Genomic DNA, 15,660 nt, shown 5'->3' on the forward strand with positions numbered 1-15,660 from the left:
CGCCGTCAAACCTCGTTTCTCATCCTCCTCTTCATCCTCTGTAATCAGTTTATTGTTTTTATCTCCTCTCTCCACCACCATTGTTGAAGTTTCAAATTCAGTTAGGTTTTTGTTTGGAGATTTGGGGATTTTACAATTTAGGGATTGAATTTGTCAAAATTGCTTATTTGGTATGTAAATCGGGTTGGTAACCCAGTTTATGTAATGATTAGGTCTTTGCATAGATAATTTATCAAATATAATTGTTGAATCGTAGTGATTCTTAGGTAGAAAATTCGAGTTCATCACCAAATCTGCAAAAGAGGACAACTGATACGAATGGTACAACTAAGAGATAAGAGGACAACTAGTACAACTGGTACAACTATGAGATAGAGGACAACTGGTACAAATAGGTCTAACTAAGATAACTTAAATAATTGCTGATTGAAATTTTTTTTTATTATAATTGCAAATTGGGTTGGTAACCCAGTTTTATATGATGATTAGGTATTTGCACGAATAATTTCTTAAATATAGTCGTTGAATCGTAGTGATTCTTAGGTAAATTATAATTATACATGAGTTCATTACCAAATCTGCAGAGGACAACTGGTACGAAAGGTACAACTAATAGATAAGAGGACAACTAGTACAACTGGTACAACTAGAACAACTACGAGGAGGACAGCTAGTACAATTAGGTACAATTGTGTACAAAAATTAACGGTGCACATAAGTGCACATGTTATTTTGACAGATAACTGGACACTTAGGTAAGTCAATCTAATATAGGGGATTTCATTTTTGGCCGAGAATGCTTTCTGGATGGAAATAAACAAGGTACAACTGGATGCATATGTACAACTATATGCAATTCTTTCATTAGAAAATAATAATGATAAACTATAAATATAGAAAGCAAACATTCACTTAAAAAATGTAAAAAATTCGTAAACTATAAGGAATAAAATTAAAAAGATAGATAACATGAAATTTATCATTTTTCTAATACATATTATTGGTTTCACATCCAACACCCCTTATTATACAAAGAAGACTTTGATAATGTTAACAATCTTATGATGAAAAAGAGCCAAAATTATGATTTTGCATAAATTGTAGTATGAAAATGTTGTAAATAGACTACAATAGTAAAAAATCATGTGGACAACTATAAAATAATAATTTAGATCAAAGGACAACTGAAAAAAAAAACTAAAATTGCCAAAGGACAACTATGAATAATTTTGGACAACTGGACAACTGAGTACAACTATGTATAAAATTGACGGAGCACGTGGTACTTTGACTGCACGTGTCCCTTTTTGTCGGCGCACGTGTATATTTTTAATTGATTTTTAATTGATTTTAATTATAATTTAAATTTTTTATTCTCAGCCGTCATTTCACACGTTCCTCTACAACTGACAACATAGTTGTACCTAGTTGTCCAGTTGTCCAAAATTTGTAATAATTGCCCTTTGATCGATTTTGTAGTTTTTTCAGTTGTCCTTTGACATAAATTATTATGTACTAGTTGTCCACAAGAATTTCGAACATTATATAGCAGCCCCAAGTATTTTGCGTTATTATTTTTCTATTTCCTATATTTTTGCATAAATACTTGTATAAGATGGATACTATTGTCAAAGACTTCCTTATAACATAAGGGCTATTTGTGAAACCAAAAATATTTGGTTCTTTGAACAAAACAAAGTTTTATTTTCTTCTTTCTAGTATAGATGTGAAAAGATACAGTTTTTAGGGTATGTGTTGTATTGGTTTTTATGTAAATAATTTTAGAAATTTTTTTCTTTTAACACTACAATTAAAATATAGTTGTCCCAAGTTGCACCTAGTTGTCTTGGAGAAATTCATAACATAATTGTGCCTAGTTGCACCTAATTGCCTGGGAGAGATTAATTAGTAATTGCACCGAGTTTCATCTAGTTGCCCTGGAGAAATTGAAAATAGTAATGGAAGAAATCAAAGAAATCCAAAAAATTCAAAATACAAATAACTCCAAAATCAATAGAAATGCAAGAAATTAAAGAAATCTAAAAAATCCAAAATACAAATAAATCCAAAATAATTAGTAATGCAAGAAATCAAAATTCCCAGAAACTGAAAATACAAATAACTTTAAAATACACATGTACACTCTAAGGCTGAAATAAGTTGAATTTTTCATTCAGCTGTACTTTTTTTTTTAAAATTAAGGAGTTACAGATAATTGTATATATGTGTCTAACTGTACCTTGTTTATCCCCATTTAGGAAAGATTTTCTCTGCTAAAATGAATAATGTGGCTATCCCGAATGAAAATTCTTCTGCTTAAATGTAATCTTTTTAGCTAAAATAAATTTTTTTCAGATAAAATAAATCCAAAAACATACACAAATTAAGTTTCTATGCTACTTTTGCTCTGAGACCACTTATCTAATTTATTATCCGTTTTTTGTCTTTCGGCGATGTTTTTTGGAGAATAGAAACCATTTTTTCTATTTTTTTTTGGGTTCTAATTCGGAAGTAAAACAAATAATTTTTGTATATTATCAGAAATACTCCACTTAGTTTCATTTATATGTGCAATTCATTCTCCACATAAATTATCTACTCCAAAGCTGTTTAGTTTCATATATCGCAATTTTCTTACATACACTATCTTATCTACTAATACCAAATAAGTTATCTGCTCCAAATATGAGGTATTAAATGATATAAAATCTATTGAATTGCTTGTGTGGTTGATGCTCATTATCTCTTGAAAATATAATAAAAAAAATTCTCAATTAACAATTATTCAAGTTGTCTTAGGTATATCTATTTGTACTATTTGTACTCTATCTCGTAGTTGTTTTAGTTGTACCAGTTGTACTAGTTGTCCTCTTATCTCTTAGTTGTACCTTTCGTACCAGTTGTCCTCTGCAAATTTGGTGATGAACTCAGGTATAACTATAATTTACCTAAGAATCACTACGATTCAACGACTATATTTAAGAAATTATTCATGCAAATACCTAATCGTCATATAAAACTGGGTTACCAATTCGATTTGCTATTATAATAAAAGAATTTTCAATCAGCAATTATTTAAGTTGTCTTAGTTATACTTATTTGTACCAGTTGTCCTCTATCTCATAGTTGTACCAGTTGTACTAGTTGTCCTCTTATCTCTTAGTTGTACCATTCGTACCAGTTGTCCTCTTCTGCAGATTTGGTGATGAACTCGAATTTTCTACCTAAGAATCACTACGATTCAACAATTATATTTGATAAATTATCTATGCAAAGACCTAATCATCACATAAACTGGATTACCAACCCGATTTACATACCAATTAAGCAATTTTGACAAATCCAATCTAAATTGTAAAATCCCCAAATCTCCAAACAAAAATCTAGTTGGGTTTTGAAACTTCAACAATGGTGATGGAGAGAGGAGATAAAAACAGGAAACTGATTGCAAAGGATGAGTAAGCAAGGGTTGGATGATGAAGATGAGATTTTGGTGGTTTTCAAAATCTGTCGATGTATTAACGACGAAGGAGAATAAAAAAAGAAATATAAGGAGAATTAAAGAAAACTAATTAAAAGAAAAAAAATTGTTAGAGAAAAGAAAAAGAATTTAAATAATTAATAAATGAAAAATTATCGGATGGGTTGAATTCGGGTGAATATTACCCTGGTTTTTTTTTGTTAATATCTGGATATATAAGGAAAAAAGAAGAATTTCCAGAGTTAATCTTATTAAAAAAAATCAAAAAAAAATAATTATTAGAACGATGGTATTTTAGCCTTTTTTTAGCGATTTATGACTTTTTAGCTGCGCGCTCAATTGTTATTAATCGATTCATGTAATAAGCGAATATGGTTTCATCAGTTAGTTACAGTTTGTGTAACTTACAAAACATATGCTAAATGTCGCTAAACATTTCTGAAGAATTGCACACATATATGCAATCTATATATGGACTCGAATGAAAGCAATTGTTTTTCTATTCATATTTATTTTAGGTTAGATTGTTAATTGACACCACTTCAAAACTTTTAATGTAGCTAATTTTTCTTTTCCCTCTGCTCATTAATAATATCTACGTAAGCACTCAGATACCGTTACATGATTTTGGAAACACCTCTAAGCAACTCAAAATGACAAAAAAACTTTGCCAACAAAAAAAAAAAAATGAACAAAACCCTATTTTCAAGCTACATAGTCTAAAACCGCTTTTCCTTATAACCAACGTTACAATTTTTTTCTTTGTTTTCTAAGAATTATTAATTATTGTCCTTGGCACCATTTTTACGGTTGTTTGGCATTGTGAGAAGTTTTTATCCCGACCCAAATTATGTCTCATCCTATATCCGTGACATTGTTGCGTTAGAGCAATTTGCAACAGAAAAAGATAGATGTTAAATGAAACACAGCACAATGTCTCGTCAGATTTGACTGAGTTCCTAATTTTCTTCTAATTCAGACTTCAGAGCTCGAAAACACACAAACCGGAGGAAAAATTCGTAACGTGATTCGGTTATTTATCGGTACGGATCCGGTTTGTTTTCTTTAATTTTCTTTGGAAGTTTTATCTTGTTTTCGTCAAACGCTTGCTATAGTCCATTGTCTCTTTCTCTCTTTCTCTGAGCAATCAAAAAAATGAAGCTCCAAACCCAATCCTTCGCTCTCAATCTTCTCCCATCTCCAACTTTCGTGAAACCCATCGAGAAACGCGACTTCATCACTCTGAAACGAGACCCATCTCGTCCAATTTCCCTCCGATGCTCCGTTTCCACGGCTTCGGATACGCCGTCGACGGCGACCCATCATCATCATCTCTCCGCTTCGACCCACAAGCCCTATCCGGCGGAAGTTTCGAGGAGTATCATGGAGCTATCCTCCGTCGGAACTCTCTCCACCTTGACACACGACGGCTGGCCGCTCGGCGTCGGCGTTCGCTTCGCCGTTGACCAAGACGGCACTCCTGTTCTTAGCCTCAATCGCACATTGTCTCCTGACAAGAGGTCTGCTCTTCATGTTCAGGTCATCATTTTGCTAATTTCTCCACTCGATTTCTTCTCGAGAAGTTGCAAAAATGGATCTTTGTTTAGAGAGATTTTTGAAATTGTATTTTGGTTAAATTCTTCTTCTGATCCTATCCTGCTTTGATATTTGGAATCAGTTAGAGCAATGTGGGTTGAGGACTCCTCAGTGTACGATTCAAGGTAGCATTGGTCGACCAGAAGACGATAATGTTCGAAAGGTATGATTTTGTTCTGAATCACTCACTCCAAAGAATCAAATCATCACTCTTGTAGTCAACTCAAAATACATTGTGTATGATCATTTGTGTGGACAATAGGATTTCGAAATTGACATGTTAATGTTTTTCTCCTTGCTACCATTCTGTAGAAACCCAAGTTCTTAGTGTAAGGAAGACTTGCATTTATATCCATTTTCTGTGTGTATGTGTCTGCATTGGCTGGTTGTAATTGTAATCAAAGTATACAGTACTCTTTAGACATTTTCACTGTTCTTGGAGAGCTTCTCTTGGTTTTTAAAGGAGCTATTGCTTGTGTAGTTGAACATAGTGGTGTTGGGTTTCCTTAAACCTCTAGGAGATGTTTGTGGAAAATATATATGTTATCTCTCATGACATTGATTTTAAGAAGCTAGACTTATCTGCCCATTTCATGTGCTTTTACTTGTATTGAATCGAAGTCCTTATTGTTTTGTGTAGCGTCTTAGTGCTAGATGGAGGAAAAAGTTTGGCGAAGAAGTTGAGGAAGACAGTTTATATGTTGTTGCAGTTGACCGTGTACTCCAAATGGAAGACTTCATGGAGGTAGAAATCCGCAAGCTCTTTCAGTTTCTTATGACACTTGAACTCCTCCAAATGATTTTGTAAGTAAGAAACGATGTTTTAAAAACTTTTACAGGACGGAATCTGGGTGGCGTCATCAGATTATAAAATTGCAAGTCCTGATCCTCTTCGAGATGTTGCAGAAAACATTGTCAACCAAATCAACGCTAACAACATGGAAGACATTTTCCGTTTTTGCAATGTATACGTGGATCTAGACTTTGTGGTTAGTATATTCAACTTATACTTTAAATAAGAATGTTCCATCTCGATAAAAAAATGTTCAGTCTTTTACCAATCTCAGGAGCAAAACTACTAGTTTCATTTTAGATTAGTTACATCTAGAAGAATACATGTTTATACAGAACTATACTTTTCTCTGTCCAATACCAGGTTTCAGAAACAAAGATGATATGGATGGATAGGCTTGGGTTTGACCTTCGGGTATGGTCTCCACAAGGTGCATATGATGTGAGGATTCCATTTCCAATGGAAGTAACAGATGAAAAGGGAGCTAAATCATCCTTCAATGGAATGTCTCAGCTCGCTTGGGAAGTAGAGAAAAGCTATTGCCCTGCAGATTTTAACAAGGTCAAACTACTCAAGCAAGTAGTGAGATACTCACAAAAGGGACTACAATAACGATACTATTGACTCTTTTTTTTTTTTGTGTTTTGTCTCCATTATTCTTTGTTTACCTGGTGATGCTTAAATTAGGCATTAGCTCTGTTGTATCTCTTGGAAAAATATTTGTTCTGAGTAATATGTATGGCTTGTATCTCGAAGTATGGTTCTGAGTAATTTGAACTCTGGTTAGAGGATGCAAAAGAGGGCATTTAAAACCAAATGTGCTACTATAGTTTTATTAAATACAAATTTAATATATGATATTAAAACCAATTGTACATAAGTTCAGCTAGGCACCCAAAAGAGCACAATACTTCTCTATCAGATATTTTGTATACTAAAAGTTTTGTACAACGGTATTTGCAACGGCTACATATGTTACGAGTAAGATGATTATTGGAAAGAATATTGATATTTGTTGTTATATTTTCATCATCATATTTGATTCTACCGGGCAGCATGTACATCTCTTCATAATCTCCAAGTAAACATGTAATATGCAGTGTGGTGCTGCAAACACTGCACCTATAAATTCCCATTCTTGGATCTGCATGTTCTTCACAGACATCACACAAATATCGACAATATGCATCTCCATCATACGAAAAGATAAGATAATGTTCATCATGCTTGTACCTCACTTTATCGGGTAAAGTGGCACATTTAAAACATAAAACAAAATCACCTTCTCCACAGTTTAGACGACGATTTTGAGACATTCCGCAAACCGAACATTTATCCGTAGTAGTATTAGGGTCAGATGTAAGAAACATGGGATGTGGATGACAGCAATGATCCAACGGCTCTGCTATGGAAGCACAACGTACGTCTAATCTGAAACGACAATCTTTTTCACAACACGCGTACATAAAACCATTGCTTCTACGGTCACAAGTTGTACACTCGAATACAGGACGATCCAGTACTTGCAGAGTAAGGAGATGAGAATGTGTGGCATGTTGTTTCTTTCTAGGAAGATGAGCACATGTTTGATGGAGAATAAAATCATCACATTGCATGCAACTATAGATGATTTCGTCACATATAACAAGTGTGCATGCTTGACAACGTTTGTTCTCGTCAAATTCTCTATTGGTCTCCTCGTCTAGTCTCATATGATGACTTTGGTGACTGAAATGTTGTATAACTCCATCACTTATCTCATTGAACGATTTAAGATCTTCTTCGTATACCTCTTCTGGTATTCCCTCGAGTTCTTTTCCATCCCACACATCACCTCGTGTTGCACATTTAGAATGAACACCATAACTGCAACCTTTCACGCAAATATATCTTCCATAATTAGTGTCTATCTTTTCACGACACATTCCACACAACCATTTTTCAGGAGTAAGTAATGAACAGAAAGAGAGGCGGTGTTGATGACGTGAGATTCTTATGATCCATGGAAAGTTGAGACAATACTTGTGCGCTAAAAAATCACATTGAGTACAAGAATACATCAACAAACTATGATCATTCAATGCACAAACATCACAGATTAATGAGCCTTTTCTAGGAAAAACTGAGAGGGTATGCTCATGCCTTTTTGGGTGGAATATTTCAAGAAGTGGTGGCTTTCTCGCACAATCTTGACACATTGTAAAATCGCATATAGAGCAACTGTAATCCCAACTACTTATAAATGAACAACATGAGCATCTATTTCTTACGTAAAAATTAGATCGAGGTCGGAGAGAATGTTTAGGATGATATGGATGCTTTGATATGGGCTCTAGACACTTGTGATGGTAGCCAAAAGTGCCAATTAGATATGGCGCACGACATTCTTTGCATGAATGAAAAGTAGCACCCACTAACGACTCCTTGCAAAGTGAACAGTGGTTATAGGAAAAGATTCGAGATGATGATGATGATGATGATGATGATGATGAAAACTTGGGTTTCCGAATTGGTGGCTCTCCAAAGTTTATCCAGCGAAACTCTTCTTCATGGTTTTCAAATATTGCATATGGGCAAAATATAAGTGGATCAAGAGCTTGTTGCTGCTTTGACTCAAGATACATGGTTGATGATGACAAAGAGGAGGAGGATATGAAATCTTTTATTATTTATGGTTGATAAAAATGATTTGAGAGGGAAAGAAAAAAAGTAGATGATCCTAGAGTGTTGGCACATCTACGTGCTTATATAATACAGTATATGGTTTGGTACAAACGTTAATTCTTGCTTGTAGTGATAAACATTCTAAAACTCCTTACGCAAAGAATTTATGCGTTTCCCTTTGCATATTTTCATCTTTTATCAAAGCTATCTTCCTAGTGTTACTTATCGGGAAGGCAAAGGTTACAAATACCATTCTTTATATTCTTTTCAATATTATTACACTATCTCTTAAATTTGAGCGGATGGCTAAAATGCCATAATGTAGAAAAAAAAGGCCAAAATGCCATAATTGTAATAAATAATTTAATTTTAATTTTTGTTTAAATTCAAAACCCTGGAAAAACCTACCTTCTTTTTGAGATTTCGATTTATTTACAGTAAAACCAGGGTCAAACCCATCTAGTTTCGGTTAATCCGTTAACCCGACCCATTCAAAATTATTTTAATTATTTGAATTAAATATTTATGAAATCCGTTTTTTCTTTTCATTTTCTAGGTTTTCCTCTTTTCTCTTCTTTTTCTTTTCATTTATTCCGAACGAAACCGTCTTCTTCATTCTCACTTCTTCATTCACACTTCTTCGAGAAACCGATTCGCGAAAACACAGCAAAACCGTTAAAGCACTAGGGCTTTATAAACTTGTAGAATCGTTTTCTTCTGGCGAAAATCGCGAAAAGGGTGAATCCCGAATCTCCGATTTATGGCGAAGGTGAGAAACAAAGGTCAAGTGTATGAGTCTTCTTCTTCAGCGGCGGAAGTCCAAAACCCGCCGGAAAACGAAAAAGAGAGACCTGAAAGTCGACCGGAAGGAAATGCGGCTGAAATTGAAGACCCAGAAAACGGGAACCCTAACAATCCGGCGGAAGGGAACCCGACTCCGACGGAAATTGAAGAACCCCGGCGGGAAGGAAGGGCTGCAGAGGAAATCGCAGACCCACAAATCGAAAATCATCCTGAAATTGAGAACGCCGAAGTGAGCATGGCCACACCAACGGCAAACGATGGTGACGGGGAATTAGCAGGAGAAGATGTAGCAGAGGAGAAAGAAAATGATAAGGAAAACGAAGAGGAAGTGGAAGAGAACCAAGAGGAAAAGGAAGAGAACAATGAGGAAGAGGAAGAGAACATGAGGAAGAGAACAATGAGGAAGAGAAAGAGGAAGAGAACGATGAGGAAGAGGAAGAGAAAGAGGAAGAGAACGAAGAGGAACCCAACCAAGAGGAAGAGGCGATAGGAGGTGAAGAGGAAGATGGTACTGCGCCTGCGCAAGAGGAAGAGGAAGCGGAAGAGAACCAAGAAGAGAAGGATGAAGCGCCAGCCAATGTCAACGAAGAGGAAGGAGAAATGCTAGAGGAGGAAGGAGGAATGCAAGAGGTATGTTTTAGACTCCCATCCTTGGTAATCTTGTAGATTATTGTCTGTTTGGTATGTAGACAACTAGGACAACTATGTAGTAACATGTATGTTTGGGCTGCGGACAAATAAGACAATTTTGTGGCTTAAGATTTTTTTGGTATTAGGACAACTGGGACAACATATAGTTATAGTGTATAGGACAACTGGGACAACTTAGAATTATTGAACATGTGTGGACAACTGGGACAATTACTCGTTTACAGTATTTATTGGACAACTGAGACAACTTGTCGGACTAATATATATAGGTTACTATGGACAATTGGGACAACAAGTTTAACTAATTTATATTACTCTTCTGAAATTCAGGATGCCGATGATGAAATGATGCCAATGGGGCCTGAGAAGCTTTATTTCGGTCCAAGCGAATATAGCAAGGCGTGTAAGATAATTACAAGATGTGCAGTTAAGAGTGTACTTGATGTGATCGGGGAGCTACCTGAAGAGATGGTGTGGTTCAAATCGCATCCGCAATTCAAGCACCTGTTTCATATGTATAAGGAGCCAAATCATATGAATCAAGGGTTGTGGATGCTTCTTCTTCACACAGCTTATACTGAGAAGCAAAATGAGGCGTGGTTTGTGGTAAATGGAGCGCCTATTCGATACTCTTTGAGGGAGCATGCACTCCTATGTGGTCTTGACTGCCATGACTACCCTGCGAATTATAAGAAGTTGGGTAAGCTGAACTTTGTAAAAAAGCATTTTGGCAGGGATGACAAAATCAAGATCGGAGAAGTGGAAGCAAAGCTAGCAGAAATGAAGGAACCCTCTTTGGACAGGAAGAAGATGGCACTACTTTTGTTTCTATGCAAAGTATTGAAGGCGAAGTCAAAGCTTGACGGAAACATTGACCAATTCTTTCTCGCAGCAGCCGGAGATCTGAAGCTGTGCAAAACGTTTCTTTGGGGGCGTTACACGTTTGACGAGACTATAAGGGAGATCCAGTGTGTGGTTACCAAGTTCAATGACAGCGTAAAGCCTAAAGGAGCTGAATGCACAATCGGTGGTTTCATTCTTCCTCTACAGGTATGTCTTTGTTAATAGATTATCTGTTTGGTATGTGGACGACTAGGACAACTTTTTAGATTAATATATGTTAGGTCGATGGACAACTATTTAGTTAGTAATTTAATTTCAGGTATGTGGACAACTCGGACAAATGGGACAACTATTTAGTTGTTATTTAATTTGGTATGTGGACAACTAGGACAACTGGGACAAATATTCAGATTGATTTATGTTTTGACTTTGTGGATTCTTGCGTTTGAGTGCATTCCAAGTCTGGGAAAGAGGTTTCGTGTAGCTGTCCATGCTGAGCCTAACTGTCCAAGGATTTGCAAGCATAGGTTCACTGATGTAGCCATGAGAGGTATTCCTTTGGATTACATCAACCAAGCTATTGGCACTAGTGCTGAGGTCAGTGATTTTTTGATTATTGCTATTAGCTTGATATTAAACATGGTTGGTGATGAAATGTAATAAGTGGTATTTGTTGATATTATCAGGACATTAGTAGCATTTTGGAGGCTGACTCGGATGAAGAAGAGCTTTTGGCTGAGATCGCAGATCCTGGATTCGATGATGGTATCGGATATATTGACATAACCGTTGAGGGCTGGATGGATTACTTAACCAAGAAGAAGAAAAAGATTGTTTGGAGAGAGCTGTATGAGGCTGATATTGCTTCTCGGGTTCAAGTCCCTGCTATGGAACCAAGGGAAGATGAGCCCATATCAGTGGCTCAGCTGAATGTGTCATTGGTGGAGCTGAAGGCGTCATTGGTGGAGCTGAAGGCATCAATGGAGAAGAAGCAAGAGGAGATTGTAGAGAAGGTAGAAGGAATGGATAGAAGATTGAAAACTCTTGAGGGGATGGTACATCCATCAGGATGCGTCTCCGATACATCACGGCCATGCTCACCAGTCCACTCGCCGAGTCCAACACGATCACCAGCACCACCAGCGCCACCAGCGCCACCAGCGCCACCAGCCTCAGAGCACTCTCCACTTGTACCCGATCCTCCAGCTGTTGCCACCACACCTCTTGCACCAGCGCCACCAGCCTCAGAGCACTCGCCACCAGCCTTATTCGAAGCACGTTTACCGACAGTGGAAGAAGAGAGAGAGGCAATGAGACTCCTGGTATACGAACCGGGCAAAGGACCATTTAAGAGGACGAAGAAAGGATATAGGAAGAAACCTCAACCAAGCGAGGGCCCAAGTGAGGTCCCACAACGCCCTAAGAGAACCCAAGCTAAATCCAGACATGTGTCATCCCCATTTACTGAAGACAGACCGGCTAAGAAGAAGAAGAACTGATAACTTATTTGATAAGTTATGGTTTTAGGATAACTTATGCTCTTACGAACTTATGTTTATTTGATATCTTATACTTTTGGATATGGCTTATTTGATAACTTATGCTTTTGATAACTTATGCTTTTGGATATTTATGGGTTTAGGTTGGACAACTAATAGTTATAATTTAATTTTGGTATGTGGACAACTCGGACAAATAGGACAAGTAATAGTTGGAATTTAATTTTGGTCTGTGGACAACTCGGACAAATAGGACAACTAATAGTTGTAATTTAATTTTGGTCTGTGGACAACTAGGACAACAGAGTTAATTATTAAACATAATGATTACATTGGACAACAAGGACAACATGGACAATTATTAAACATAATGATAACATTGGACAACAAGGACAATTATTAATGTTTGGACAACTGGAACAACAATAACGACACTGTTATATAACTGGAACTACAATAAGCATAGATAGACATAGTAGGGGGAATCCAAATCCAAACCCCTGAACAATACAAAATTCTACTTGAAAAGATATGAAAACACAGCAAACAGCATGAAAAAAGCGATTATCACATATCCATCACCTCGGTTGGCAATCAATTCCTTCATCCTTCCAATCTCTCTTTCCATCCCAGATAGTTGCTCTCTGAGTTGCCTAATTTCGGATTGATGTGTCTCAAACGAGATAGTCTCAGGAAGGCAGTTTCGGACAACTCCCATGTTATGCAAACTTTTTATCCCAGATGTGGCATTATCAACTCGAATTTTCAGAGTTGATAGCTCTTCTGTAACCGCGTCCTCCCACCATTTCCATATGTGGTTATGATTCGGGCAAGGCCTCTAATAATAGTGAAGCGAAAATCAGTAAATTCACCATATTCTAAACCCTAAATCTAAAATTGTAGAAATAACCTAAAATCCAAAAGTTTTTACCTCAAATGTCCAATCTGGGCAAGTGTACATTTTTCTTCCTCGGGTGGCTTCTGACTTCGAATCCCTGATAACCATCAGGAGACCACACCAACACAATTCTCTCATACCACCTTCTCCATCAGCTCGGTAATATGAACTGTCCCACGAGTGCCTGGAAGAAAAAGAACCCGAACTGTAGCTTGGCATCTTGTTGTCCAGCGGCGGCCGCTAAACCCTAGATTTCGATTTGGGGGAAATTCTGTTTTTTCTTCTCTAAGAATTTCCTGATAAAGGAGCCTACTGATCAAAACGCTGAGTTTCATTCTAATATTTGGCGGCGCCGCAAATATTAATTTAACATGTGCTTATGTGTTTAATATCAAAAATAACACATAGTTGTACCGATACGTCCTGTTGTCCAAAATTGGTCATAGTTGTCCATTTTGATTATTCTACTTGTCCGGTAACATAAATCTGTATTTAATAGTTGTCCAGGGGACGATAGACTCATGGTTACTATTTACTATTACATTGCAAGGAAATTTGATCAAAATCATATAAATTTCGTTTTGCCCTTTGTAAGATGCTCCATTGTCAAAGAGTTACATGTATCATATGAGGATGTTGATGTGAAACCCATACATTGTTTCAACAAACCGATAATATCAAAGAGTTACATGTATCATTTGGTTTAATTTGTTAGGTTAACAAGAAACCTTACGTAGTTGTACCAACTTGTCCAGAAATCCAGTACATATAAGAAATACAAAAAAACATAACGTAGTTGTACCAACTTGTCCGGTTGTCCCAAAAAATGCAAATTCAAAATAAACTCTAAACATAACGTAGTTGTACCAACTTGTCCGGTTGTCCCAAAAAATGCAAAATCCAAATAAACTCTAAACATAACGTAGTTGTACCAACTTGTCCGGTTGTCCCAAAAAATGCAAAATCCAAATAAACTCTAAACATAACGTAGTTGTACCAACTTGTCCGGTTGTCCCCAAAAATGCAAAATCCAAATAAACTCTAAACATAACTTAGTTGTACCAACTTGTCCGGTTGTCCCAAAAAATGCAAAATCCAAATAAACTCTAAACATAACTTAGTTGTACCAACTTGTTCGGTTGCACCTGAGATTTAAACTACATCAAAATACAAAAAAACATAACGTAGTTGTACCAACTTGTCTAGTTGTCCCAAAAAATGCAAAATCCAAATAAACTCTAAACATAACTTAGTTGTACCAACTTGTCCGGTTGCACCTGAGATTTAAACTACATCAAAATACAAAAAAACATAACGTAGTTGTACCAACTTGTCCAGTTGTCCCAAAAAATGCACAATCCAAATAAACTCTAAACATAACTTAGTTGTACCAACTTGTCCGGTTGCACCTGAGATTTAAACTACATCAAAATACAAAGACCACAAACAAACTAAATTGGGTTGCCACTTTCATTTCCACTTTGGTTCCCACTTTCATTTCCACTTTGGTTCCCACTTTGATTTTGGCGAGGGTTTAATGGCTGAAACCAACGTCCGAGATGTATTCCCGGTTGTGACGTGTTATATCCTTTACGGCGAGCTTCTCCGGTAGAGGGATAGCGCTTATCTCGCTTTCTTCCACGTTTCTTAGTGTAGTCCGGTGGTAAAACGACTAACTTCTGGATTTCATCAGGTATAATCCATGTAGACTGATGTGGCACCATATAAATAGTCCTGTAATAAGCCAGGGCCCAAGTATCAATGTGGTAATATTTTGAGCACAACTCATGTAAGTGGATTCCCTCAGCCGAACGCATCATTGCAATGTCAGCGGCTATTGCATGAACACAGGGAATCTTGTCTATATCAAAACGCCTACAGCTACAACATTTACTTAACAAATCGACCAGATAACTCTTCCCATCATCTCCAATCACACTGTATTCCAGATGAATAGCGTTAAGCTCAGTGACAAATAATCTTGTACCAATTGCACATAGAGTATGCAACTGGTTCTCAACATAGGGCACCAATGTCTTCGAATCTGATGCATATGCAGTGTCTTTCCTATGCTTGTTGAACCATTCAGAGATTTTTTCAACATATGCATCAATCAACGGTAATAAGGCATACTTCCTTGCCTTCTTGAAGACACTATTCATAGACTCACACGCATTGCTTGTGTCCAAGTTGTACTTGTCTCCTTTAAAGAAGCACCTTGCCCATTTATCAACCGCAACATGCTCATCTAAATACTCAGCAGCTTTTGGAAACCATATCCTAAAATCAGTGTACGCACATAGGAACTCACTTTCAATGTATTTGTGAGCGCATTCTCTGAATTTTACTGCACACAAATCTTTGCAGCCAATCCCAGCTTTCCCTCTCACGTTTTGTGACAAATGCCAAATGCAATATCCATGCTGAGACT

The 15,660-nt window shown here is 36.6% G+C and overlaps 4 protein-coding genes across 4 annotated transcripts; 1 reads left to right on the top strand and 3 right to left on the bottom strand.

Annotated features, from left to right (window-relative positions):
* Nucleotides 1–4,598: 4,598 nt before the first annotated feature.
* LOC18023194 (glutamyl-tRNA reductase-binding protein, chloroplastic) lies at nucleotides 4,599–6,668 on the top strand. Its single transcript, XM_006406107.2, has 5 exons — nucleotides 4,599–5,020; nucleotides 5,160–5,240; nucleotides 5,718–5,822; nucleotides 5,917–6,066; nucleotides 6,234–6,668. The coding sequence occupies exons 1-5, from the start codon at nucleotides 4,637–4,639 to the stop codon at nucleotides 6,480–6,482; spliced, it is 969 nt and encodes a 322-aa protein (XP_006406170.1). The 5' UTR covers nucleotides 4,599–4,636; the 3' UTR covers nucleotides 6,483–6,668.
* A 25-nt stretch (nucleotides 6,669–6,693) lies between these two features.
* Nucleotides 6,694–8,162, bottom strand: LOC112089017. The gene is made up of 2 exons (XM_024159869.1): nucleotides 8,141–8,162; nucleotides 6,694–7,743 (listed from the first exon to the last, which is right to left on the bottom strand). Exon 2 carries the CDS (start codon nucleotides 7,580–7,582, stop codon nucleotides 6,731–6,733), a length of 852 nt encoding a protein of 283 aa, XP_024015637.1. The 5' UTR covers nucleotides 7,583–7,743; nucleotides 8,141–8,162; the 3' UTR covers nucleotides 6,694–6,730.
* Nucleotides 8,163–12,848: 4,686 nt separating this feature from the next.
* LOC112088860 (uncharacterized protein At4g04775-like) lies at nucleotides 12,849–13,448 on the bottom strand. Its single transcript, XM_024159192.1, has 2 exons — nucleotides 13,263–13,448; nucleotides 12,849–13,169 (listed from the first exon to the last, which is right to left on the bottom strand). Exons 1-2 carry the CDS (start codon nucleotides 13,446–13,448, stop codon nucleotides 12,849–12,851), a joined length of 507 nt encoding a protein of 168 aa, XP_024014960.1.
* Nucleotides 13,449–14,680: 1,232 nt separating this feature from the next.
* Nucleotides 14,681–15,651, bottom strand: LOC112088861. The gene is made up of 2 exons (XM_024159194.1): nucleotides 15,620–15,651; nucleotides 14,681–15,509 (listed from the first exon to the last, which is right to left on the bottom strand). Exons 1-2 carry the CDS (start codon nucleotides 15,649–15,651, stop codon nucleotides 14,681–14,683), a joined length of 861 nt encoding a protein of 286 aa, XP_024014962.1.
* Between the last annotated feature and the right edge of the window lie 9 nt (nucleotides 15,652–15,660).

Source organism: Eutrema salsugineum, unplaced genomic scaffold (genome assembly GCF_000478725.1).
Source record: "Eutrema salsugineum unplaced genomic scaffold, Eutsalg1_0 scaffold_13, whole genome shotgun sequence".
NCBI classification, from domain to species: domain Eukaryota; kingdom Viridiplantae; phylum Streptophyta; class Magnoliopsida; order Brassicales; family Brassicaceae; genus Eutrema; species Eutrema salsugineum.

Excerpts from the sequence above, each read along its gene's own strand:
- LOC18023194 (XM_006406107.2), top strand. The coding sequence starts at position 4,637 with ATGAAGCTCCAAACCCAATCCTTCGCTCTCAATCTTCTCCCATCTCCA. Across the intron at positions 5,241-5,717 it reads AAGACGATAATGTTCGAAAG|CGTCTTAGTGCTAGATGGAG; the intron begins GTATGATTTTGT and ends TGTTTTGTGTAG. Across the intron at positions 6,067-6,233 it reads ACGTGGATCTAGACTTTGTG|GTTTCAGAAACAAAGATGAT; the intron begins GTTAGTATATTC and ends GTCCAATACCAG.
- LOC112089017 (XM_024159869.1), bottom strand. The coding sequence starts at position 7,582 with ATGAGACTAGACGAGGAGACCAATAGAGAATTTGACGAGAACAAACGT.
- LOC112088860 (XM_024159192.1), bottom strand. The coding sequence starts at position 13,448 with ATGCCAAGCTACAGTTCGGGTTCTTTTTCTTCCAGGCACTCGTGGGAC. Across the intron at positions 13,170-13,262 it reads GCCCAGATTGGACATTTGAG|AGGCCTTGCCCGAATCATAA; the intron begins GTAAAAACTTTT and ends CACTATTATTAG.
- LOC112088861 (XM_024159194.1), bottom strand. The coding sequence starts at position 15,651 with ATGGATATTGCATTTGGCATTTGTCACAAAAC. Across the intron at positions 15,510-15,619 it reads TTTGGCATTTGTCACAAAAC|GATATGGTTTCCAAAAGCTG; the intron begins GTGAGAGGGAAA and ends CACTGATTTTAG.